At 42.4% G+C, this 27,596-nt stretch overlaps 1 protein-coding gene across 1 annotated transcript; it reads left to right on the top strand.

The window, feature by feature from the left end:
• Positions 1 to 2,442: 2,442 nt before the first annotated feature.
• On the top strand, positions 2,443 to 18,431 carry brinp3a.2 (bone morphogenetic protein/retinoic acid inducible neural-specific 3a, tandem duplicate 2). The gene is made up of 7 exons (XM_076277605.1): positions 2,443 to 2,645; positions 7,289 to 7,479; positions 8,817 to 9,007; positions 14,660 to 14,765; positions 15,343 to 15,579; positions 16,332 to 16,554; positions 17,301 to 18,431. Exons 1-7 carry the CDS (start codon positions 2,452 to 2,454, stop codon positions 18,415 to 18,417), a joined length of 2,259 nt encoding a protein of 752 aa, XP_076133720.1. The 5' UTR covers positions 2,443 to 2,451; the 3' UTR covers positions 18,418 to 18,431.
• Positions 18,432 to 27,596: the final 9,165 nt, after the last annotated feature.

Raw genomic sequence — 27,596 nt, 5'->3', positions numbered from 1 at the left:
CTTCAGAAACACAGAGTGGTAGCCTGCCACCATTACCACATTTCTGAAATGCCTCAGGTTATCTCTTCCCAGGTTGTATGCAATTATATTTCAGGAGAGCTGCTGAAAAACTGCAGCCTCAAACAGCAGATAATAAAAATGCATTTTACTTCCAGGCCAGCTATTTCATTTGTTTTTAAAAGGATTAAGGTGTACCACACAATGTAAGGTGGATAATTTTTACTTTAGATTATGAAACATATTGCGCGTACAAGCACAATTGTTATCCAATAATGCCCACACACAGCGTACAATGAGACACACTTGATATTAATTCCGCTGAAAGTAACAGAAATACCCGTCCCTGTTGTTTTAAAGATAATATGCCTACTGATCACAACTGTAGCTGACTCAGAATGTAGCAATCTATGAAAGTTTACTTACTCGAGGAAGATAAATATTCCCAAGCAAGGGGGTTAGAACACTTGCTACTAAGTCTTTCATCTTCCCCGCTCTGTGCTTCTCTCACAAACGTACAGACATGCACATTTGGAGTATTTTGCTTTATCTACCCCGTGCATTTGTTAACCGACAGCAGACACTGAGAAATCAGCATTACACCTGCTGAGCCTGTACCATGGGATTGCCATCAGCATTCAGTGCAAAAACCACTGCATTCACAATATTTACTCTCACTATGTTTACCCAGTCCTTTCATACATCCGAGGAAAGTCATTAAGCATTACAGTTTAATTGTATCGAGGACAAAATAAATAAATAAAAACACAAAGAAGAAAACAAAAACAGCAGAAGTTGAGGGAGGAAAAATGCTCTCTGTTTAGGAGCCTCTGTTTGGTGTGGCGTATCACTGAGGGGGGAACTTTGATGCATTGTGGGTCCCCCACTGAGCACTTTCACTGTGATCCAGCAGGGTCTTCTCATCAATATGCATGGCAGCGTATGTGGATGTCGACACTGAAGAATTAGATGTCATGCCGCAAAAACCCCGGCTTTTAAATCTGGTGTAATCACAGCTTCTTTTTTTAAAAAAGAGAGACAGAGAGAGAGAGAGACAGACAGAGAGAGAGAGAATGAGAGAATGCATTGTAGCTAAGATCAGTGCTGTGTTCGCACTGGTAGCGATCTACTTATCTGTGAATTACATGCAGGCTGTACTCCATTATGGGTGCCGGCACTCAGTACACACCTCAAGGTTGGACAGTGTTCTGAGGACAAAGACAGGACACCGATGACACAAATTAGCCCTAGGTGCCTTTCAAAGTGAACTGCAAATGATGTGATAGAAAACTTGGAAGGAGGTTTCTTCATCACGTTTCAATTTCTCCATTTTTTCATGGAGCATGGGGGCTTCTGATGTAGATTTGATATGTTAACCTTCCATCTGACCAATCACTCTGCTCCTTTGATTCCCATTGTGCGCGCATTGAACGAATATCATAACTTCTTTTTTTTTCTTTCTCGAAACCCGGGCATATGGCAGGCATGGTTTGACAGACTGTCATCAGACTACAGTAATGAGACCTTTTCTTCTCCAACATCTGGTTTTGACACGGCTGCGGGCAGCGCTGATTGACAACCGGCACAGGAAATATGGGAAGCGATAGGAGTCCAGAACAAAGCAGAGGGAACAGCAGGACGCGCTGCACAGAGCGCCACCGCTAAACATAACCCTGTCATGGCAGCTGTGTTCTCATCATAACAGCGAAGGAAGGAGATCAACCATGGCTAGCTCTAACGCCTGAGCTCTGGTGGTGTGCTGTGGCCATGGTGGCAGTAAACTTGTAAAGTTCTGGTCGTTAAAGAGTTTTTGAGTCAACAACATCCTGTTAACTGGAATGATCTATAGAGATAAACAATACTACTTACAGAGGAAAATATAAATAATGAGTGCATTCAATTCAACAGGGTTCTAATTGCCAAGCTACAATATCTTAATTTTTCTCAAGCGCCAAATAATATAGGTTATTATGCAACGCACATTTTAAGGGAATACATTAAGCTTCTCACTTACCGACAATTAGTAGACCGTTGCCTTAATGTTTTATCTTTTGTCTCCATTCGCTGACAAGATCTCTCTGTAGTCCTAAAAAAAGACTTTAAGGCTTAAAGGAAGGAGGCCGTTATAATTCTCTAATTGCCTCCTTTGTGTGTGTGCTTCAGTCTCTAGTGAGTCTGGAATGTGAATTTGTGTGTGTGTGTGTTCACATTATGCTACAGTACGTGTGAGTATACATGAGGCCCTTCCTGGCTGCGCCTTTGGAGATCAACTGTACATCTCTCTCTCTTTCTCTCTCTCCTCGCCCAGGTGCGGATGGGGAACAGAGGGAATGCAGAACTCCCACAATTCCCAGAGGTGGAGTGAGCTAGTGTCCCTGTGCTGCTGCTGCCGCTACTGCTGCTGAGCCACCCCCCCCCCCCCCCACTCCCCCCGCCCCCGAGTGTGCCTCTCTGATGGCTCTATGGGAGTTTGTGACTGTCAGCCTGCACTGCTGGGCTGTGGCCATGGCCAGTCTGTCGGAGGAGAGGTCGGGCGGCCCGCTGGACTGGCTCCTCTCAGACAAGGGGCCCTTTCACCATTCCCAGGAGTACACAGAGTTTGTGGAAAGGAACCGCCAAGGCTTCTCCACCCGCTACAAGATATACAGGTCAGCTGTTGCTCCGCTCAGCCTGCTAGAACAGAAGCCATAGTCTTCAATGCACAATACTGGGCTGATACAAATATGGGAGAATTCACTTTAGATACATATTATGGGATGCAAAAGCAATTTTAAATGGATTTGTGAATAATGCATCGTTTTGGTTGACCAAACATGCCGTGGCCAGATGGCATGCTCTTCATTAAAGTTACTTCAAGCTCACAGAAAAGTGGTTCCAATAGAATATGAAATATTTCAATTTATTCAGTCATTTTAATATTTGCTTTTCTACACTAGTATAAAACAAGCTAGTATAAAAACAGTTGGAATCCTTAATCCTTCCATCACTTTCCCTCATATGGCTATATCACAGCAGCACCCCCTCCCCCACTACAGCGTGAGAGATACAAGTGTCAAGGAAGTGTCAAAGCGCATGCACATAATATTGGACATAAACCCTAGTAATAGAGCATTCTTTGGCACACTGTTTTGATAAGTGATCATTTTGCTCCATTATAGCATTTCACATTTTGAAAAATCTCTCCAGGTCTTGTTCTTGTTCTGACAAGTCAGATATGGCAATATGTGAGAAGGGCTGGAGAACAAATCATTATTTGTCAAACACCCAGCATGCAGTCATGGGTCTGGCAAATTATTGCAATAAGCGACAATGTGTCATAAATCACTTCGGTCATATCCATGGTTTCTATTGGGTAGAGCTCCCGACTGGCGCAGGCTGACATGTATGGATTTCGTAGAAGACTTTTTATGGCTTTACTGATTTGCTCTCTGTTGAAATGCCATTGTTATATATTTATTTATGCATCATCCGCCCCCCCCCCCCCCCCCCCCCGGCCTCACATTACAGGGGAACATTAGAGCGTAGCCATAGCCACCAAAATTAATAGCCCTCTGATCCGTCAAAGTAATTAGTGAGGTCTTAATGCATATTACCCTGCATTATGACAGACATCTCCAGAGAGGTTACTGTCATCGGCTTGCCTGAGCTGAGAGCTCAGAAGATTGCAGCCACCTTGATTAGTCAGTATACAAGTCATTATTGGAGAGCGTTTTTATGGCATTGTATGTGTGATATTGTCCGACTAGGTGTAATACACATCTGATTGAAATACATTTTAAATATGCAAAGATTTTTTTTTTTTTTTTTTTTTTTTTAAATCATTTAACATGTAAAACAAACACAAAACACCAGACAAACTGAAGAATGAGTTGAAATGTGTTAATATGTCTTGAAACCAGACCACGACAGAGCCGTTCATCTGAATAGCCAAATAAAAAGACCAACAGGGGATCTCAAATTAACCAACACCTGAAGCATGAAGCAGAATCACAGCACAGAGGTAGCTCCATTGGATATCATGGTGAAAAGAGAACAAGAGATTCTGCCAAGTAGGGCTATAATGCCTTTAGCATCCTATTCACTGGGCTCTCATGGTGGTACCAAACAGCATGCACGTTCGCCTGCAGTATCAGAACTCAGCGTGGGTGAGCTCAACATGAGCTTGTCAGTGAGGTTTGTAACTGGTGTATATTTCACAGAGACAAAATAATTATTTCATGTCTGATGCATTCTGATGTATTCTGACCATGCATGTCCTCAAATATCCCACAGTGGTCATTACAGAGTCATAATATTCTTCTCTCTCTCTCTCTCTCTCTCTCTCTCTCTCTCTCTCGGTGTCAAACAGACAGCTGATCAGAAAACAATCAGCCGCCGTAATTATTCTGATCTCCTTTTGTTGTTTCTTGTTTGATTTCTGCAACAAGTGACTGTAAGGGCTGCATAGTAATTGCCTTACAGATTTGTCCCTCTTCATCAGGCAAGTCTCATGCTGTGTCAATGACAAGCACAGACCTAATCCTTCCATGCCAATGTTAATTCCCCGAAATTGCTGTAAGCCCTGAAATATGGCCAGGATGGCAATTTTTGGTCAAATTACATCCACTCCTGTCAGCCCAGTCCCCTACCAAAAAAATTATAATTCCCAAGCTATACAGACCGGTCAAGATTAAAAGTGACAATATTATTTTGGGGATGGTTTTCTCTCTCCCCCCTTCCTGTGCAGTTTGTGACTTTGTTGCTCTGCTGAATTCTAATAATCGGTAATGACACGGAGAAGATGAATCGGTGTAGCAGAAGCGGTCCTTTGAGTTACAGTGGTGTGTAACAGCAGTGTCTTTGTAATAGAAGTGCACCATTTCGCCTCCTTCTTTCAATTTTCCACCTTTCTCCCTTTATTGAATTTGAAAGAATTTTTAATGAGTTCTCAGAAGGAAATGGGTTTACTGTGTGTGTGTGTATGTGTATATGTGTGTGTGTGTGTGTGTGTGTGTGTGTGTGTGTGTGCGTGTGTGTGTGCGTGCGTGCGTGCGTGCGTGCGTGCGTGCGTGTGCGTGTGCTAGTGGCTACAGCATGAAGAATATTGGTGACACAGTGGCATGTGTCCCAGTAAACATGAGGATCAGCTCCGTAGCACCACCTGCTCAAGTTGACTAGTGCCAAGGACATTTGCCCTAGACACTGGCTCAGAAAAATTATATCAGGACTCTTCTTTTATATCAGGACTTTCAGTCGTGCTTTGTTGCCTTCATTGTTTGTCTTTGTCTTTCTTGCGTGTGTATTTGTAGGGAATACTGTATTATGCTGCCTTTCAACGACTGAAATGAGACATTCGCTCACCTTATTCCTTTTCTAGTCACTGTACATGACGTCTGTTCTGTTCTCCAGAAACGTATTCATACTGTAAGATCTTTTATATCTTTTTTATTTAAAAAAAGTTTCTTTCATCCCACAAGTTACAGATGTAAACCACTTTATGATGTAAGCTCACTGTAGCTTGTGTAAGGGTAGCTGTTCTGGTACACGAAAAGATGCTTTGCACATAAAAATCAAAAATCAAACAAATAAATAAATAAAACCAAAAGCAGCTGCTTCTCAAGTCACATGACGAAGCTGTTAAGGTCCCATGGGAGCCGAGAGACAAGATTTCACATGCACATCATGAACACGACACCGAATCATAGCGTCCATCATGTTTAATAGCAAAATAAAGCTCTCCACAATCAAACTCACAGAGCAGCCATCAAACACTGCTCTCTCCCTGTCACAGAGAAAGCCACTAGGCCTTACCAAGGCTTAAGATAAGACAAGCAAGGCTTATCATTCTCAACGGTAACTGGAGAGGAGAATGACAAAGGGAGATTTGCTCTCTCTGTCACATGGCACCATCAGGGTCTTTGATCTAGGAAGTCCTCACGCGGCAGCAGGGCGTGAGAGAAGAGAGAAAGAGAGAAAGAAAAGAGAGAAAGAGAGAAAGAAAAGAGAGATATTGCAAGGCCCTGGCCCCTCATTCGTCTGGCATCTCACGAGATTGAGATTGATCATCAGATTTTGCTCAGGAGCGCTACCTTTTTTCCAGTCCCACGGCCACGCTCCACGCCAAAACATTAGGGTTTGATTCCAGCGGATTGATTTAAATGTATTTTCCCCAATTTATGTCCAATGGCAGCTGAGACTTCTTTTGCATAATTTCTCTTAATTGTATCACTTCACCCTCCTCTCCCTCTCAGCAAATTGTTGAACTCCATATGGAATTAAGGGGGCTTTTTTCCCCCCTGGAATGAATCAATCAAACATCTGGGTCGAGAGGCCCCTCTCATTACTCCTGATTTAATGTGATATATATCCTTTCAAAAGGCCAACCTAATGCCATCCATCACCACTGCAGAAGGTTGCCCAACCTACTTTGATTACTGGAGACAAGCTTCTATTTCAGTGTGTAGTGTATCATTTGGGAGTGATCAGGATAGCAGTTCAGATTTCAGTGCCTGAACATGTCTGGCAGCAGTTACTGTAATAGCATTGCACCTGTGTTTTCTAGAGCTGCGTTTGTTTGTATGGTATCGTATGTGTGTGTGTGTAGGTGTGTGTGTGTGTGTGTGTGGGTGAAAGTAAGAGACAGACAGAGAAATTCAGAAAGAGAGAAAAAAAAAAGTTGTGTCTTGAGAGAATGCGTAAATAAAGATGTAGAGAGAGAGAGAGAGAGGAAGGTAGAGAATAAATGCCAACCCCACACAAAGACATTATCCTAATCTGTAGAGGCTAATTAAAAAAGAACAAACACTTATTTATTCCAATTATTTTCATATCTCCATCCTCCAGGAAAATTGTTTGCACTTTGCCAAAGGCGCACCAAATTGCTGTCATAGCACAAAGACATTAGCCCAGAACGAAGGGTTTTACAGCACTTCTCCTACTGCTTGCCTGGTGGAGAAAAAAAACAGGGGGTTATTGGGCCCACTTCTTGCCATTGCATATTTTGGTAGTGATGTGTTTATTAGAGAGGGCACCAGTGGCTTACTTTGAGGCGGTCTTCATCCTCGGAAATGGTTACCTGGTCTCAGAACTTGGGTAAAGCTAATGATCTGGTGAGGCGGCGCATGCCTTGCCCCCCTTCCCCCGAGGACCCCAGGCTCTTCACTACCTGCTGGGCCAGACGCTTGTGCACTAATAAAAAAAAACAGATCATTAGTGACAGCCTTGTTTACTTCTCTGCTATAACCTCCCCAAGATAGATAAATAAGCAAATAAATAAATAATGATGAACCTCCTCTCCTCTTTTGCCTCTCAGAGAGTTTGGACGCTGGAAAGTGAACAACCTGGCGGTGGAGCGCCGAGACTTCCTGGACTCTCCCCTGCCCCTCACCCCTGAGTTCATGCGGAACATTCGGCTCCTGGGGCGCCGACCAACCACCCAGCTAATTACGGACAATCTTATTAAGAAGTATGGAACACACTTCCTACTGTCGGCCACGCTTGGAGGTAGGCAGCCTTTTATGTACACGCTCACTCATGCACCGCATTTAAAAGAAAGATGAATTTAATTAGCGTAATTATGCTCAGATTGACAAAAGAAAAGCAATGCAAACAGTGCTTATGAGTATATACATTTTAAACACATCATATCCTTTAAATTAAGTTAGTAATTTGAATACATATTGTTTGTGCAACAGTAATGATTTGAGTTTTAAATTCAAAGTTGAGCCATGCTGTTCCCGAGAACACAGATTTTTGTTCATAGCGTTGTTAGAGTCCGGGAGGCTGTGTGGTCTCCATTTCGGAAAGGAGATGAGATGATTTCAGGAACAAAGCCTGGACCATGTCTGGCATGGCGACAGAATGGGCTGCCGTTCCAAAAAGCCACACTTGTCGATTACTTGACATGGCTCGCCATCTCTGAAAGGTCACGCAGAGATAATAATGTAAAAGTCCCCTCCGACCTCCGCTCCTGTGCTGGCCGCCCGCCCGCCAAACAGCGCTGTGGTATGAGAACATGAAAATGAAGAGCCAGTAGGCCTGGGCTGGCGCCAGCTGTGGATCGGCGTGTCAGAAGTGGATAGTCTATCTGAGCCGAGCAGAACATATGGGCCTCATGAAATAAATAATTGTGCCATAAAGAGTGGAGGCCACGCGTGCCTCTCGGCTGTTGTAAACGTGGCAAGGCAGAAAAAAAAGCCATCATATGCAACAAGAAAACAGTAACAGAGCCAACACTTGCAGATCTGAACCTCTGAAACGTGCCCTTATGCTCAGTCAGTAACAAGACTCCCACACTGATTTATATTATTGAAACTGATGAATAATGTATTGTGAATCAGCCAAAGTTCTGTTGATTTACAAACTAAATCAAATACGTTCCAATTCACTGTAGGCGGTCATAGCCTTTTGTGATAGTTGCTATAATCAAGCCTGCTGCATAGATCTCCATGTTTCAAAGCAAGAGTTTAAGTTCAAGTTCATGTTCAATTTATTTCTTTGTACAATAGACAATAGACACAACAGACTACCATACAGACAGATATGCAGATATAAGAGGGCTATGCAGTACATATGAAGTTATGCTTGCCGTACACTGCAGGCCTACCTCTGTTCCCAAAGAGTGAGTGATCCAGAACCTCATGCTGCGTGCCACTACTTGATTCACCTTGCCCTAATTTTGAAGGCACATATATTCAGCACACTGGTACAAGCTGAAAGCGCATACAATACAATTCAATACTTCTTGAGTGCTGCGCTTTTTTTTATTCGTCCATGAAACTCACCCACTAGCAGAGTTTCAACCTTGTATGTCTTTTGTTGGCCGCTGTCTGTGTTTGCAGGAGAGGAGGCCTTAACTATATTTGTGGACAAAAGGAAGCTGAGCAAGAAAGCCGAGCTGAGTGACTACTCCAGCAATGGCACGGCTGTCACTCTGGAGACACTCCACCAGCTGGCTGCCTCCTACTTCATTGACAGAGAGAGCACACTGCGCAAGCTGCACCACATCCAGATCGCCTCCACTGCCATCAAGGTACACACTGCCTGGAAAACAGCAGTAGGAATGAGCATTCTACCGACTTTGTACGGTTTTAATTACAGTAAATCCTGTCAAGGCAACTGAGCTAACCTTAAGGCATGAGAGTACATATAAACATAAAAGAGTACAGATTGCTGTGGCATGTTGACCATTTGCCATATGCTGTGTTTTTCTCAATACTCATAGTCTTTTCTTAAAGATGGACGTTGTTCCATGAAAACATTGCGTCATGGCTTGAATGTAACTTTGCAATATTTTGGGAATTGGAATCTACTGTATCTGACCTTGCCCCCTCTCCACACACTGTTCACTGCTGCAGCTGACACGCTAGCTTGCTTGCCTGCGTTTAACGGCCATGACAGCTTATTTCACTCATTATATGTCTTGTAAACCATAGCAAATATCATACACACATGTACTAGGTTAAAATCTTGATTTTTCCCGGAAGGTGGTCTGTAAGGTTGTTTGAGGGTGAATTTATTTTTGATGATGAATAGGCTTGGTTGTTGATTGGCCACTTTGGGAGATCCCCTACCTACAGTATAGCACTAGGAATGTAACACTTCTTAAAGGACACATTCATGGTATGGTCAGAGCAAATGCAAGCTAAATGAAAACTCTTTGACACAATAATTAACTGTATTTTTAATATGTGTGCACATGCATACCAGTCAAAATGACTAAAGTACACTGTGTACGCTAGCTCTGATTTACTAATTAGTGTTACAGAAGCACATTCATGTTTAGTATAATGTACTTCCATTAATGAGCACTAAGCTAAACATCTGTAGAGCTGCTAGTAAAAGAATGGAAATGCTAAATGTTTTAGAACAGAGGCAACAGGTTCAACAGGTTAATGTTACAATATACTGTATATTTGCAGTGTATCCAGAGTGTATCTGTATTAGTGTATCTGATTTTTAAGGCTGCCTCCATGTTTTCAGCACTCTGCGGCATGTAGCAATTACACTGCCCATATTTATGTGTTTAAACTCATCAATTCAATTCAATTCAAAAAACTTTATTTATCCCCCAGGGGCAATTTTCCCTATGCAGGCATAGTAACATATAAGACATAATACAACATATAAGACATAACACAACATATAAGACAGGACAAAAGAAAGAACAGGACAGACAAAGAAAGAACAGGACAGACAGGAGAATAAGATGGGGGGTGGGGGGGTTAGTCCCAGGAGATGGAGAAGGAGGGGGCTGGGAGCATATTCAAGTTCAAAAGGCGAATAGCCTCAAAAGTAAAGGTAGCCTCATGTAAGTGATCCTGATATTTGGACCCTAGAAGATTCATTATGCATCCTCCTTGTAGTCCTGTAAATGGTCAAATATGAAAAACACACACACGCATACAATTGACAAATATTCCAGTCACCTTCATGTACACTTGTGACATTAACTTTTTTGAGCAAAAAAGAATGCAATATCCGTTCAGTGAAGACTTGACATTTGAATTATTGTGTCAAGGCATATTCAAGTAATGGTACCTTTTTTACCAGGAAATTGTTCAGAGAATTTTAGAGTATCCTCCAAAAGACTGCATTATGCTGTCTTACTTTTTGAGTGTGCTGTCCTCATTTGCACTGGCTCTTTATTCTTTTCGTTTGCCCATATTCTGAGAGAGCTGTTTCTTCCGTTGCACAACTGTTTTGGAGGTTAGACATTTTTATTACCACTTAGAGGGCACTTCTCAGGTAGCGCACTAGTGTTTGTCTGAGACTCGGCCGAGGTGATTCTTTTGTGAGGAGGAGAGGGCTTTCATGTGCGGCGCCTCTTCCTTGAGTGGCAGGTGCAGCCACCGAGGCGAAGAGGTTCGGCTCTATCAGCGGAGGAGAATGAATCGGAGAGGTGGGGGAGAGAAGATGCGGCGAAGGATTCTTCAACACATGCATCATTTCCACGGGGCGTTGACCCACACTCGTGGGACAGGCAGGACTAAGCGTTCTGCCGTGTGGATTTCAAATTGAATGGGGTCGGGAGTGAGGGGGGGCTGGGGGGATGGAGAGGAGGTGGAGGGGAGGAGCGGTGTAGGAGGGGTGGGCGTGGGGGTTGGTGGGGACTGAGGCGATACTCTCTCCCGCAGGGTTCTGTGGAGGGGAAATTTAGCAACTCATTTTGGGGAGGAAAAGCCTGTTAGCGGGGCTGGTGTACTGGGACTCTGCTGTGGCAAATCAGAGCCTGCTAAGAGTCCGCCATGCGTCCCGGTAGCTCGGCTATGCTTAGGTTGTTTATCTAACACATAATAGCTCAAGCTGTGTCTAAGCGGCAGGGATGATTTTTGTTCTGATTTGAAAATTTCCCGACTAAATCATTGATCGCGGCAAACCTCCTGTCGCCTGACTACCACCCACCGAAATGTGTAGTGACAGGAAGAAGGTGTGATGAAAACTTCTTAACAATGCCCCCCCCCCCATCTCCACCCTGCACCTTTGTTCATTTTATTTTGCCTTCCTGTGCCAAATTTCATCTTCAGAAGGCAAATGGCAATAGACCTCCTGTTTATTTCCTTCCCCATAGTGAATATAAATGAACGGGTGTAGCATTTGCTGTTTTATGTCAGCACTGTCTGTTTTCTCTATGGTGTGCGAGTGCAGATTGTAAGTACTTTATCCAAAGCCACCAAAAGCATTTGGCCACATGAACGTTGGAGAGTCATAATCTGCCATTTGTGTATGGCAGTCAAAGGAAGGACATCTGTTTTTTTGGGTTTTTTTTTACAAAGTAATGTAATGCTGCCCTCCACTTGTTCACCAGTCAACTTCCTTATACTGTACAATATGGGCCATCATATGGCTTATCTGATAATAATAATACTTATAGATTTTAGAAGGAAAACATTTGGAGGGGCCATGTTCAGTTACATCAGTTTGCCATGGCTTGGCTGGCACAGTCCAGAGGGTTAGCACTTCAGTCAGTGTCTCTGGTGTGCAATTGTCTTTGAGGCTTTGTGTCTCAGTGTCTCACCCTCGGGCAAACCCCAATCAGTCAGTCGAGTGCCTACGATGGCTGGATGTCAAGCAGCAGAAATGTCCCGTCCCCTCGGAACCCTGCTATATGTTACAAGGATACATTTATAAGTAAGTAAGTAAGTATAAGTATATATACTCTTTTGATCCCGTGAGGGAAATTTGGTCTCTGCATTTATCCCAATCCGTGAATTAGTGAAACACACTCAGCACACAGTGAACACACAGTGAAGCACACACTAATCCGGGCGCAGTGAGCTGCCTGCAACAACAGCGGCGCTCGGGGAGCAGTGAGGGGTTAGGTGTCTTTCTCAAGGGCACTTCAGCCGTGCCTACTGGTCGGGGTTCGAACTGGTCCGGCAACCCTACAGTTACAAGTCCGAAGCGCTAACTAGTAGGCCACGGCTGCCCTAAAAAAAAGGCGTCGTTGTGCCCTGGGTGGCAGCAGCCACGGCCCACGGCCCATGCACGCACGCGGTGTTTCAGTGTTTGCACACTGAATTTCAAACTACTAAGCATTTTCACATCTGATTAAGGAGATAGTCACAAGCATGAGTGAGTGTCATTACATGTGTCTCTGTGTGTTGAATATAGCATGAGAAAGCCAGGGGTATTTCTCTGATTCTGTGCTATAATGGATTTCTTTACCATCCCCAGAAGCTAGAGAATATAATATTTTAAGATATTTATGGTATCTATGGCCATTGTAGGGTTAATACCATTTTCTTCATTGGATGTTTCCCAGTGAGAACACATTTCTTTAACCTTCTAGTGGATTGTCCCTCCCTGCACTGCATACATATCCAACTTGTCCAGTAAAGGTCAAATATAGATGTTCCAACAAATCTTGGCCTCTCAGTGTACAGTATACGCAGACCTACAACGTGGGGTGGAGGTGGAGGTGGAGGGGTGTGCGGGTAGAGCAATGTGTGCAGGCAAGTGTATCCTCATTCCTATCGCTCCGCTGTTGGGTGGACAGGTGATGGACTGGCAGTGGCCAAACGTCGTCTCGCCTTATCTCTCGCTTCGGCTGACAAAAATGTTCTGACAGGCCGAATCAGAGAATATCTCTCCGAAATGATGAAGGTGTTCCAGCCGCATGAGAAAATGGAGAAACGGGAATCAATTAGACACGTTCTACCAGCTCGCAGAGCAAAGAAACAGTGTCTCCTATTTCAGATGCAAGAAGTGGTGGTGGTGGGGATGGGTAAAAAAGGAGAGGTCTCACCGAAATGGTTCTCAGGAAAGGTCAACGGAGATGTTTCCGTCAATATGGCAATGAAGAAATCTGGCCATTATTAAATTTCAGTGCGTCAGCTGCAGAGTATCTGAGGGGGCAGTGAAGTACAGCAGAAGTGCCTCTTTTTCTCTCAGTAGGTGGAACAGAATTTCTCTAACAAGAAATGTAATCAATTAAGTGGCGGTGGTGGGAGGAACAAATGTTTAAAGAAATGCACAGCGCACTCTGTTCCCTACTCAGACTCTGCCGTGATTCACAGTCTTGTCAGACATCATGGTGATTAACTGTAGTTATACAACAGTAATAAGGTCCAGTCAAGCTAATTATTAGTTTCTGATTGGACGAGGGGCATTCCACGACTCATGATGGGTGGCGATATCTCAGGGCATCCCCACTCAGACACTTTACCACTAGTAATCACTCTGCATTTTGCATTGAATTGTCAGATGTGAGCATTCCAGTCTTTCAAATTGAGAGAGCAACGATTTCATTATGTCACATTTGACAGTTATTGAGTCAGAAAATGGAGTAAATGAAGTTGGGTGAATGTTCAGATGTAGAATGTAATGTGAAGACAACAAGTAAACAAATGACTGTGCACATATAGCTTCTCTCACTCAACTAGGCTGCAGGGTGACATTCTCCATTGCTTAGTAGGACTGCACCAAGTCTGTTGCTTTTAGACAACAAAAATGAAAATGCACTGTAGAAAACACAATTTGTATTTAAACTGTGGAACTGTTGTTTAATTAAAAAACAATGAGCGTGATCATGGCGTTGGTAAAGGATATGACCTCGGCTGTGGTTACCTGCTGCACTTGGCCCCCAGTCTTTTGCCTACGGCCAAACTACAGCCGTGGGTATATCATTTACCAGCCCCAATCTCACTCGTGCCATAATGCTAAAAGGAACCGCTCAGCTACATTGTACAAACTATACAAAAGGGTGACTCAGAGGGAGGGGGGGGGTGTTCTGTATTGCCAATGTTTAGAGTGAGTGTGTTTGTGTAGGAAGAACTTAAGGAGAATGAATGAGGCGCAGAACTGTAGGAAGAACTCTGAAAGAATGAAAGAGTGGGGATGAAACAGCGGAACAAAGCATTAAGAGGGAAGAACAGAGGATGGGGAGCTATAGATACAGAAGCTGCAGCAAGAAAAAAAACATGCTTTTGTGTTCCAGTATTAATATATAGGATATATCCACATTTTAAGTATTATATATATATATATATATATATATATATATATATAAGATGTTAGATATTATTCTTCATGAAAGTGAAGATAATTCATTCATCTGTTTTAAAAACTAATTGTACACAAACAAATGTGTTTATAATGCTTTCTTACGCCTTGTACTGCCTACTTATTTCTTTTAAATATATTGGGGGGAAAAACAACACATGGTCTGTCTGTTGTTGCCTAGGTAACTGAGACCAGAACCGGTCCTCTTGGCTGCAGTAACTATGACAACCTTGATTCAGTGAGCTCTGTGTTGGTTCAAAGTCCGGAAAACAAAGTCCACTTACAAGGTATGTTTACACTTATTATTATTTTTTCCTTCATTGCAAACGTTGGGAACATTGCTATGTCCACAGTGGTATAGTGGCACAAGCTTGATCTCACAGCTGTCAGGCTATTATGGCGCACATTGTATGGCTGGTCCAGCAGATGGTTGTATTCCTGGATGGCGAGGAGTGCTGGCTGCAAGCATAGCGAAGCAGAAGAGAGCAAGGGGCCAAATCCAATAAATGTAAATTCACAAATGGTTCGTGGGATGTAATGTGATGAGATGACGGAGTATAGCCGAGCCAACGGTGGCAACGCATAACTCTGATAGGTGTTGTTAACCACCACTGGTCTGTTAATTGGAAACTAAACTATTGGCCATTTTCCTGATTGCTTGCCTTTAAACGCCTTCAGGGCCTTGTTTTACACTCTCCATGGCTATTTCTATGTCCAGCCAGGCATGTACTGTCGCTAAAAATGAAAAACTTAAACAAGTTTATACTAGAGATTATTCTGCAGGTTAATTGTGCAAGTGTTCATTTATAGAGCCTGCTAATCTAGCACTTAAAAAAACATGCTTTATTATATCTTAAATTACAGGGCTCCAGATCATTTTACCAGATTACCTTAGAGACGTATTTGTCCAGGCTGCGTTGAGTTACATTGCCTGTAATGGCGAAGGAGGGTTTGTCTGCAAGGACAACGACTGCTGGTGTGAGTGTAATGCGAAGTTCCCAGAATGCAACTGCCCATACATGGACATTCAAGCCATGGAGGAGAGCCTGCACCGGGTATCAGAGTCATGGGCAAGCCTCTACAAAGAGTTTGAGGACTCAGGTAATGGCCGAATATGAAAGATCAAAACATTTATTGTGTGTGGATGGATAATTAATACTTATTATTGGCACTGGACCATTTTCTCATCTAATTTCTGTGATAAATTCTATAAACATTAACAACTTTTAGCAACCTCCAAATGCTTGGCACACTGTCAGCTCTCTGCAAATCAAGGCCCTGACGGGTTTGGATTGAGCAAAAAAAACAACACAGGTAGTTTACAGTATGCCCAGAAAGATTAATTACCCATAAAATGACTTTATTGCCACTCCAGCATTTCTCATCATCATAGTTACCGCAGTAATGGAATACGAACGAGGGGTTTTAATACAACATTTAGGTATTATTGCCAGTTAAGGTCACCCTGTGTGACAAAATATTGCTGAGTTGAAATGAATAAAGCTGGATTTTCGGCCGTTGAGGTTCTAAAAGTGGAAAATCTTTTGAGGGACGTTTCTTTTTCGGTTTATGTTGTGAAAGCACTAAAGTGTGCCGAGTTGGAAGGAGAAATGTGTCCTTCTGAAAGGGATATAAAGACATTCAGTGTCCTGCTTAGTCAGCAGAAGAGAAGCGCTGGACCTGAGAAAGCATAAAAATATTTACAAGGAAACGATCCTCTTCCTGGCTTCTTGGGTTTTCCTTGGCAGTACAAAAGTATCACAAAAAAAATGTCTGTCTCTTGTTTAGATGTGTTGTCATGTCTGCTTGCTATATACTAAAGCACTTGTCTCTCTCTTTGCAAATAAAAATAGACGAATTCAAGACATTTCTGACGAGGCTACCACAGAACTTCTTCCTGAACACATCGACGATACAGCACTTGTGGTCGCTGGATGCTGGCTTTCAGCGTCGCTATGAGCAGCTGGAGAACAGCATGAGTGCCCTTTTTAAGAGAGCACAGAGGGTTGTGTACAAGCTCTTCAGCCTGAGCAAAAGGTGTCAAAAGCAGCCGCACATCTACTTACCACGCGAGAGGTACGGTAAAAAAAAAAAAAGTCATGTCTCCATTCCCGTCTCTCCTGCACTCTGGTCTCAGCCTGATCATTAATTGACCGATGAGATAATAACCATAGTTTATTCCCCTTGACTTATTCATGAGGTGATTATCAGGCTTTTTGGCAATGCTCAAATGCAGCAGCCTATCCCTCAGACATTTCCCCAGCAGGTCTGGATGGGCTCTTTTTGCCTTCAAGAAACACAGAGCGCTTGAAAGACTACTCGTTATCCCACTTGTCGAAGCTTTCACATAAATGAACAGGGTGTTCGTGGTGATTTTAGTTCCTGGGGCCTGTTATGTCTGTTTTTTATGTTATGTTGTTGTTTGTTTGCTACAAACAATTACCGTGGAAAATGCCCCAGACAATGAGTGCCTTGCTTTTACCCCGAAACACACGAATGAACACCTCCCAGTCTGTCAGCTTTGCTCAAAAGATCCATCTTTGCTCCTAATTACGCCGGGTGTGTTTTGGGAATTTCAAGAATTACAGAAGTGAAAATAAAGGCATGCAACTCTCTAATAAGATAAATGAGGTGTTGCTGCTACCATGGTCTCTCCAATTAACATGCGAGTTATGTCTTTGTAAAACACGCAAATAATCACAATATTTATCATACTTTTTGGCAAAATGTATGATTGCAATCACCTTCCCGCCGGCAAGAAACAAGCATGTCAAATGAGCAGTCACTAATAGATGTGTGTCCTCTCATTTGTTCCTCCACAGACCACAGGCTTACTGGCTCAACTATTTCCAGTCCCTGCTCTACTGCTCCGAGAACAACCAGCTGGGCTCCTTCTCCGAGGAGCTGCACATGTGCATCTGCGCCTACGAGCACACCTCCTGCCAGGTGCCCACGCCGTGCTCCATCGGCGAGGCCGGAGCCTGTGCCTCCTGCGCCAGCGACAACCACACCCGCTGCGGGAGCTGCAACACTGGCTACATGCTGAGCCAGGGCGCCTGTCGGCCCATGGTGGCCGACTCCACGGAGAACTACCTGGGCTTCGAGACGGACCTCCAGGACCTGGAGCTGCGCTACCTCCTGCAGCGCTCGGACCGGCGCCTGGAGGTGCACGCCATCTTCATCAGCAACGACATGCGCCTCAACAACTGGTTCGACCCGTCGTGGAGGAAGAGGATGCTGCTGACGCTGAAGAGCAACAAGTACAAGTCCAACATGGTTCACATGCTGCTGGGCATATCCCTGCAGATCTGCCTGACCAAGAACAGCACTCTGGAGCCGGCGCTCACCCTCTACATCAACCCCTTTGGCGGGAGCCACTCAGAGAGTTGGTACATCCCGGTGAGTGAGAACAGCTTTCCAGACTGGCAGTCTAATAAGCTAGATCTGCCCTTGGAGTGCTTTAACTGGACTTTAACACTGGGGAACAGGTGGAAGACCTTTTTTGAAACCATCCACATATACTTGCGGAGCCGCATTAAGGCAGTGGGCCCCGGGGTCAACGACAGCACATATTACGAGCCCCTGGAGATGGTGGACCCGTCCAGAAACCTGGGCTACATGAAGATCAACAGCATCCAGGTGTTCGGCTACAGCATGCACTTTGACCCGGAAGCCATTCGCGACCTCATACTGCAGCTGGACTACCCGTATACGCAGGGCTCGCAGGACACGGCCCTGCTGCAGCTGCTGGAGATCCGGGACCGGGTCAACCGGCTGTCGCCGCCGGGCCAGCAGCGCCTGGACCTGTTCTCCTGCCTGCTGCGCCACCGGCTCAAACTGACAGCCAGTGAAGTGGTGCGGATCCATACCTCGCTCCAGGCCTTCAGCACTCGACTGCCCAACTCCCTCGATTACGAGACAACAAAACTTTGCAGTTAAGAGACAGCACAGGTTCCAGAGGAGTTTAGAAATGAAAGTACCGCTGACACACTGAGGGTACAGGAGTAAAACTCGACTCAGAATGAAACATTTCTTTTACTGTTGGGTTTGAGAGAAACCCTGGTCACATGTGGCAAGTGTAAATTGCACCCTAGCCAATAAAACGTAAATTTACAACTCAAATTCTGACATACAGTAAATCATGTCATGTCCTTAAATCATCCTGTTGAACCGTAACAACTCATTTCTACTATGGACAATTCTGAAGTTGACCTCATGAGAGGCACTTTAAAAAAATGTGTATGTTTGTTTGTAACTTTTATATGCATTCCTTTGCTTCAGTGACTGTGCACTTTCCATGGAGAGATAAAGTAGTGTAAGTATGTTTTGTACATATATTGTTATTAAAACATCATGGAATAATACACTGTAATACTCTTGTATTACTACACATAGTCAGTTAAGGAAAATACAACGCATATGTTTAGGATTACTGTACACAAGTGACTGCCTGATACCTTTCCAAGGTAAGTAAACTAATAGTTGGAGATCAAAAAAGCACTGAATCTATAGAGTTGGGAAGGAGCCCGGAAGCTCATAGTTTTCAGTGTTAGCATTTGAACACTTAATGGTTCCCAAGAAAAAAATCTCTATGGGAAAATGAATGGGTTTTTTGCAAATTTGCCATGTAAGGGAAACAACAGCAGAAGAAAACTAGACATCCGGTTGGACGAGTTAAAATGTATTAATCACTCTGTCTTTTATGGTCTTGTGGTCATTTGCCACAAACTGCTGTCTTGTAAAAATGAAGATGTTACTAAAACGTGACAGCAAAAATTAAACGACTACAGCACGTTGCTTGCCTGGTGCAGCAAGCGGGACTGTTGAGCATGGCAGATAACTCTTTCTTTACTCACTCCCATCAACTTCTCATATAACTTTATGTTACAGCCAAAGTGCCTAAAACATCAGATTAATACTATCAAACAGATTGTGGCTATCAAACCCTTCTGTAATCGATATGTTCACTTACAGTAAGTTAACTGCTTGATTGTTGTGAGAACTTGTTATCCCCGATCGGTAAAGCTAGCTATAGGTAGCTTCTGCTCGCCTTGTGACACATTTAGACACCTTGTAGTCTTTAGACGCCTTGCAGTCAAGTGTTTTTTGCTGATAGTAGGAGGAGTAGCAAGTCATATTTTAAAGATGTAACAGATCTAAAGACCACACGGAGACAAGATACACACTGATTTTATTGAAAGGAAATAAATGTGGGGTCTCTCAAACATTCAATTGTTTTTATGTTTTCCCGAAATCCCATTCATTCTCTCAGGGATTTTTTCTTTTTCAAAAGTACTAATCTGCCACATACAAAATGACGGTAGTCACATTCACACTCTATTATTAGATTGATTCACAGTTCCACAATATGTGATAGGAAAAGTTAAAACTGCAATGAGGTTTTATTGCCAAATAAGTTATGTAAACAAAATGTATATCTGAGGTTTAATTATGAAAGTGGTTCAACATTAAATTAAAAGAAGAATAACAACTACAACTAGAATTGCGGTTCCGAGGAACTGCAAGAGTGGGTTTGATCTGGGGCACGGAACTCGGCCTCATCCAAGGATTCCAACGGTACCTCATTTATGAAAATCGGGCACACGGATCAAAAGTTATCTGCATCAACGCAACATCCAATAAGCTAAAACGCATAAATAACGTGGTTGCTATGCTGGTTGCTAGGGCAATCATGCTGGTTGCTCAGGTGGTCGCTAGGTTAGAAGGCCAGTGCCTCCTGAGAGGCCTGAAGGGTCAGTTCTGAGGTTGTTGACTGCTGAAACCGAAAAATGGACTGCATTTTCTTAAAAGACAATGTGACTGAAGTGCGGGCAAACTTTGCACAGAAATGTACGATTTTTCCCACCCTCATCGACCTTGTCATAAAACTTGTTTAAATGATCACACGACGCCTCCTTGCTGCTTTGTCGTCTACATCAGCCTTTCTCAAACTTCTTTGACCTGAGGCCCAGTCAAGGCATACTTTGGGGTCATAGGGCCCACCTACATGAACCCACCCCCTCCTCCCACCCCCCATCAAATTGTAATATCATCACAATTATTATTTTTTTTATACTATATTGCTATACATGCACTTCAAAACAGTCAATGTTTAAAGTGCTAAGATTGTTCACAAAAGTTTGTGAAAGCATGCACATCAGAGTACTGCTTTACTAATGTAAAATATAATTAGGCCTACACTAGTTTCATTGTTTTTGCATTGTTGCATGATTGATATGCTATTTAATTACATTTCATTTGAATGCCTGAATGTAAGAATTCAGGAAACACAATACCAGCTTTTAACATTTATGTTGTTTACAAGTTTATGTAAATCACATAACACATGAACTGTTTACATACTACTGATAGCCCATTACTGTACACAATAGATTAGTATCTTCAAATAGTCAAGGTTGTTGACTGCTGAAACCGAAAAATGGACTGCATTTTCTTAAAAGACAATGTGACTGAAGTGCGGGCAAAGTTTGCACAGAAATGTACGATTTTTCCCACCCTCATCGACCTTGTCATAAAACTTGTTTAAATGATCACACGACGCCTCCTTGCTGCTTTGTCGTCTACATCAGCCTTTCTCAAACTTCTTTGACCTGAGGCCCAGTCAAGGCATACTTTGGGGTCATAGGGCCCACCTACATGAACCCACCCCCTCCTCCCACCCCCCATCAAATTGTAATATCATCACAATTATTATTATTTTTATACTATATTGCTATACATGCACTTCAAAACAGTCAATGTTTAAAGTGCTAAGATTGTTCACAAAAGTTTGTGAAAGCATGCACATCAGAGTACTGCTTTACTAATGTAAAATATAATTAGGCCTACACTAGTTTCATTGTTTTTGCATTGTTGCATGATTGATATGCTATTTAATTACATTTCATTTGAATGCCTGAATGTAAGAATTCAGGAAACACAATACCAGCTTTTAACATTTATGTTGTTTACTAGTTTATGTAAATCACATAACACATGAACTGTTTACATACTACTGATAGCCCATTACTGTACACAATAATACTGTGCCCATTCATTAACATTAAACATCAGGCGTCTTGTTTACACATTTAAACCATATTTGCACTTCGAAATTCGCTTCCAAATTGTAGTAACTACATCTACGAAGTCTAAGGAAGATATCTATGAACATACTACATGGTTAAGATACATTTTGACAGAACTACAGACTTCGTGAAAGTAGCCTAGTAGCCCTACATAAAAGGCTCAATTAACTTAATTGCAAAATCGCGGTTGGTCTGTTTACACACTAAAACCATATTTACACTTCGAAATTCGCTTCCAAATTGTAGTAACTACATCTACGAAGTCTAAGGAAGATAATCATGTAGTCTGTTCATAGATAAGATACATTTTGACAGAACTACAGACTTCGTGAAAGTAGCCTAGTAGCCCTACATAAAAGGCTCCATTAACTTCATTGCAAAATCGCGGTTGGTCTGTTTACACACTAAAACCATATTTACACTTCGAAATTCGCTTCCAAATTGTAGTAACTACATCTACGAAGTCTAAGGAAGATAAAACTGTAGTCTGTTCAACGATAAGATACATTTTGACAGAACTACAGACCTCGTAAAAGTAGTACCTAAAATCAGTGTGATAAATGGCCATCACGTAGCCTAAAGCATATAGCACTAGCATATGACAACAGCAAATAGCTAACGTTTACGTTAGCCTAACTTACTTATCGTTGACGTTGACCCGACACGTTTATAAGTTAGACCATAGACTGATAAGGACGTCCATCAAAATTCCGTGTGTATCCTGTGTATCTTTCATGCTGCTATCCTGTTGCCTTTTCCCTGTTGTTCCGGCAACAAGGTTTTTACGCGATATTTGCCACATCCCAGAGAGTTGTTGTTTGGTGGGTCAGGTGACGAGCCGTCGAATCACAGCACAGCACCCAGAATGCATTGCAACACACCGTCTAGAAGGGACTCAGCGTTAGGTCGGCTTTAAATAGCATACAGAACCTTTAGTAATATAACGTTGTCTGTAAGCTCCACAGATCGTGGCAAGACAATTGAATTGATTGAGGACTTCTTGCTGGGCAACGATGAGTAACTTGATTAGTAAAGCTGCGAGGATATTCATGATATCTGTATGAAAGTGTGTTTCTCAATGTAATACTATATACAACTGTACACATGACGAAGTTCAAATGGAGCTAGCTGGGTATTGGACTGGGCTGAATGGATTGGTGAAATACTTTATTTATTTTTTTTATGACCTATATGAACATGGTTTGGCTTTAAAAAAAAGAGGAGACACATGACCTTTACACTTAGTGCTGGCAAGGCATTGAACTGGGCTGAATGGATTTGGAAAATATATATATATTTTTTTTAATGACCTGTATCAACATGGTTTGGCTTTAAAAAAAAGATGAGACAGCGCTTCGCGCTGTCTCATCTTTTTTTACATTACCTTTACACTTAGTGCTGGCAAGGCATTGAACTGGGCTTCATTCAAGGATTCCAACGGTACCTCATTCATGAAAATCGGACATACTGGTCAAAAGTTACATGCACACACCTTCATATACACAGACAGCCCAGCCCAGCCCATTAGACATTGCCAGATGGCTTAGAACTCTGCCAGGTGCAAGTAATCAACTCTAGCAGCAGAGCTCTACCAGGTGCAAGTAATGAGGTGCTGTGATGTCATAAAGCCCCAGCATTCCGCCATTGATTTCAATGGGGCCCAAAAACGCCGAAAAACGGGAATACCGCGAAAACGACAAGGGCCAGCGACACGAAAGCAACAAGCAAGTTACACCGGTTCGGGCCTGAATTTTTGGAGTTCGAACCGCGTCGATAGCTCAAACGGTCTAGGAGCAGTAGTTCGGCCAAAAAGTGGGCTTATAGGAAGATATAATAACTAGAATTGCGGTTCCGAGGAACTGCAAGAGTGGGTTTGATCAGTGGCACGGAACTCGGCCTCATCCAAGGATTCCAACGGTACCTCATTTATGAAAATCGGGCACACGGATCAAAAGTTGTCTGCATTAACGCAACATCCAATAAGCTAAAACGCATAAATAACATGGTTGCTATGCCGGTTGCTATGGTGGTCGCTAGGTTGACATTACAGGGGTGGTTTCTAGGTTGTTGCTAGGGTAATTAGTTAGTTGCTAGTAAGCCATCTTAAGCTGACTGCATAAAGTGATTATTTTAAGAGATACATTTTCAAACCAGAACTGTGTATAGGTCATGGTTAAAAACGTATCAGAATCTCAGAAATAATCACGCAATGCAGCCAGTTTAAGATTTTTTAAGAAGTCAGATTTTTTAAAGGCAATCAAATTTCTGCTGACTCTCTTCTGGCTGCGGTTAAAGGCCAGCGCCTGCTGAGAGGCCTGAAGGGTCAGTTCTGAGGTTGTTGGCTGCTGGAACCGAAAAAAGGACTGCATTTTCTTAAAAGACAATGTGACTGAAGTGCGGGCAAAGTTTGCACAGAAATGTACGATTTTTCCCACCCTCATCGACCTTGTCATAAAACTTGTTTAAATGATCACACGACGCCTCCTTGCTGCTTTGTTGTCTACATCAGCATTTCTCAAACTTCTTTGACCTGAGGCCCAGTCAAGGCATACTTTGGGGTCATAGGGCCCACCTACATGAACCCACCCCCTCCTCCCAACCCCTATCAAATTGTAATGATATCACAATTATTATTTTTATACTATATTGCCTACATGCACTTCAAAACAGTCAATGTTTAAAGTGCTAAGATTGTTTACAAAAGTTTGTGAAAGCATGCACATCAGAGTACTGCTTTACTAATGTAAAATATTACCTTACTATGCACAGAGAATCACAGGCTTAGTCCCTGCCTCAGTCATTGCAAGCGCCTCTGATTTATTAATCACCACTATGTGGATACTGTTTTTAGAATTGATTTAGATTAAGTGTTAGTATAATTTGTATTTTTGTAATTTGTATTTTAGTATATTTTTATATATTGTATTAAGTGTTAGTATAATTTGTATTTTGGTATATTTAGCATATTCTTATCTTCTACTGTCCTTACTGCTTAGTTGTGTTTTTATATTATACACTTTAATTACTCTTTCTGCTGTTAAAGAATGTGTTGTGTTGTATGTATGCTGCTGAGACCTTGAATTTCCCCTGGGGATCAATAAAGTATCTATCTATCTATCTATCTAAATATAATTAGGCCTACACTAGTTTCATTGTTTTTGCATTGTTGCATGATTGATATGCTATTTAATTACATTTCATTTGAATGCCTGAATGTAAGAATTCAGGAAACACAATACCAGCTTTTAACATTTCTGTTGTTAGTTTATGTAAATCACATAACACATGAACTGTTTACATACTACTGATAGCCCATTACTGTACACAATAATACTGTGCCCATTCATTAACATATATTAAACATCAGGCGTCTTGTTTACACATTTAAACCATATTTGCACTTCGAATTTCGCTTCCAAACTGTAATAACTACATCTACAAAGTCTAAAGAAGATAACCATGTAGTCTGTTCATAGATAAGATCAATTTTGACAGAACTACAGACTTCGTGAAAGTAGCCTAGTAGTCCTACATAAAAGGCTCCATATTCACTTCATTGCAAAATCGCGGTTGGTCTGTTTACACACTAAAACCATATTTACACTTCGAAATTCGCTTCCAAATTGTAGTAACTACATCTACGAAGTCTAAGGAAGATAATCATGTAGTCTGTTCATAGATAAGATACATTTTGACAGAACTACAGACTTCGTGAAAGTAGCCTAGAAGCCCTACATAAAAGGCTCCATTAACTTCATTGCAAAATCGCGGTTGGTCTGTTTACACACTAAAACCATATTTACACTTCGAAATTCGCTTCCAAATTGTAGTAACTACATCTACGAAGTCTAAGGAAGATAACCTTGTAGTCTGTTCAACGATAAGATACATTTTGACAGAACTACAGACCTCGTAAAAGTAGTACCTAAAATTAGTGTGATAAATGGCCATCACGTAGCCTAAAGCATATAGCACTAGCATATGACAACAGCAAATAGCTAACGTTTACGTTAGCCTAACTTACTTATCGTTGACGTTGACCCGACACGTTTATAAGTTAGACCATAGACTGATAAGGACGTCCATCAAAATTCCGTGTGTATCCTGTGTATCTTTCGTGCTGCTATCCTGTTGCCTTTTCCCTGTTGTTCCGGCAACAAGGTTTTTACGCGATATTTGCCACATCCCAGAGAGTTGTTGTTTGGTGGGTCAGGTGACGAGCCGTCGAATCACAGCACAGCACCCAGAATGCATTGCAACACACCGTCTACAAGGGACTCAGCGTTAGGTCGGCTTTAAATAGCATACAGAACCTATAGTAATATAACGTTGTCAGTAAGCTCCACAGATCGTGGCAAGACAATTGAATTGATTGTGGACTTCTTGCTGGGCAACGATGAGTAACTTGATTAGTAATGCTGCGTAGATATGCATGATATCTGTATGAAAGTGTGTTTCTCAATGTAATAATCTATAAAACTGTACACATGACTAAGTTCAAATGGAGCTAGCTGGGTATAGGACTGGGCTGAATGGATTGGTGAAATACTTTATTTATTTATTTTTTTAATGACCTATATGAACATGGTTTGGCTTTAAAAAAACCTTTTTTTTTTTACATGACCTTTACACTTAGTGCTGGCAAGGCATTGAACTGGGCTGAATGGATTTGGAAAATATATATATATATTTTTTAATGACCTGTATCAACATGGTTTGGCTTTAAAAAAAAGATGAGACAGCGCTTCGCGCTGTCTCATCTTTTTTTACATTACCTTTACACTTAGTGCTGGCAAGGCATTGAACTGGGCTTCATTCAAGGATTCCAACGGTACCTCATTCATGAAAATCGGACATACTGGTCAAAAGTTACATGCACACACCTTCATATACACAGACAGCCCAGCCCGGCCCATTAGACATTGCCAGATGGCTTAGAACTCTGCCAGGTGCAAGTAATCAACTCTAGCAGCAGAGCTCTACCAGGTGCAAGTAATGAGGTGCTGTGATGTCATAAAGCCCCAGCATTCCGCCATTGATTTCAATGGGGCCCAAAAACGCCGAAAAACGGGAATACCGCGAAAACGACAAGGGCCAGCGACACGAAAGCAACAAGCAAGTTACACCGGTTCGGGCCTGAATTTTTGGAGTTCGAACCGCGTCGATAGCTCAAACGGTCTAGGAGCAGTAGTTCGGCCAAAAAGTGGGCTTATAGGAAGATATAATAATAATAATAAGAAAACTTAAGAAGAACAATAGTGGGCTTGCTCCGCAAGCCCACAGCATGGCTTTCAGCCATGCTGTGGTCTTGCTGGATCAAACCCACTAACTAGAATTGCGGTTCCGAGGAACTGCAAGAGTGGGTTTGATCTGGGGCACGGAACTCGGCCTCATCCAAGGATTCCAACGGTACCTCATTTATGAAAATCGGGCACACGGATCAAAAGTTATCTGCATCAACGCAACATCCAATAAGCTAAAACGCATAAATAACGTGGTTGCTATGCTGGTTGCTAGGGCAATCATGCTGGTTGCTCAGGTGGTCGCTAGGTTAGAAGGCCAGTGCCTCCTGAGAGGCCTGAAGGGTCAGTTCTGAGGTTGTTGACTGCTGAAACCGAAAAATGGACTGCATTTTCTTAAAAGACAATGTGACTGAAGTGCGGGCAAACTTTGCACAGAAATGTACGATTTTTCCCACCCTCATCGACCTTGTCATAAAACTTGTTTAAATGATCACACGACGCCTCCTTGCTGCTTTGTCGTCTACATCAGCCTTTCTCAAACTTCTTTGACCTGAGGCCCAGTCAAGGCATACTTTGGGGTCATAGGGCCCACCTACATGAACCCACCCCCTCCTCCCACCCCCCATCAAATTGTAATATCATCACAATTATTATTTTTTTTATACTATATTGCTATACATGCACTTCAAAACAGTCAATGTTTAAAGTGCTAAGATTGTTCACAAAAGTTTGTGAAAGCATGCACATCAGAGTACTGCTTTACTAATGTAAAATATAATTAGGCCTA

Source organism: Alosa pseudoharengus, unplaced genomic scaffold, assembly GCF_046254945.1.
Source record: "Alosa pseudoharengus isolate Yale_2024_CS ecotype anadromous, Long Island Sound unplaced genomic scaffold, YU_APseudo_1.1 YU_APseudo_1.1_scf_11, whole genome shotgun sequence".
Taxonomy (NCBI): domain Eukaryota; kingdom Metazoa; phylum Chordata; class Actinopteri; order Clupeiformes; family Clupeidae; genus Alosa; species Alosa pseudoharengus.
The sequence above is the reverse complement of the archived record's forward strand: the minus strand, read 5'-3'. Positions and strand labels throughout refer to the sequence as shown.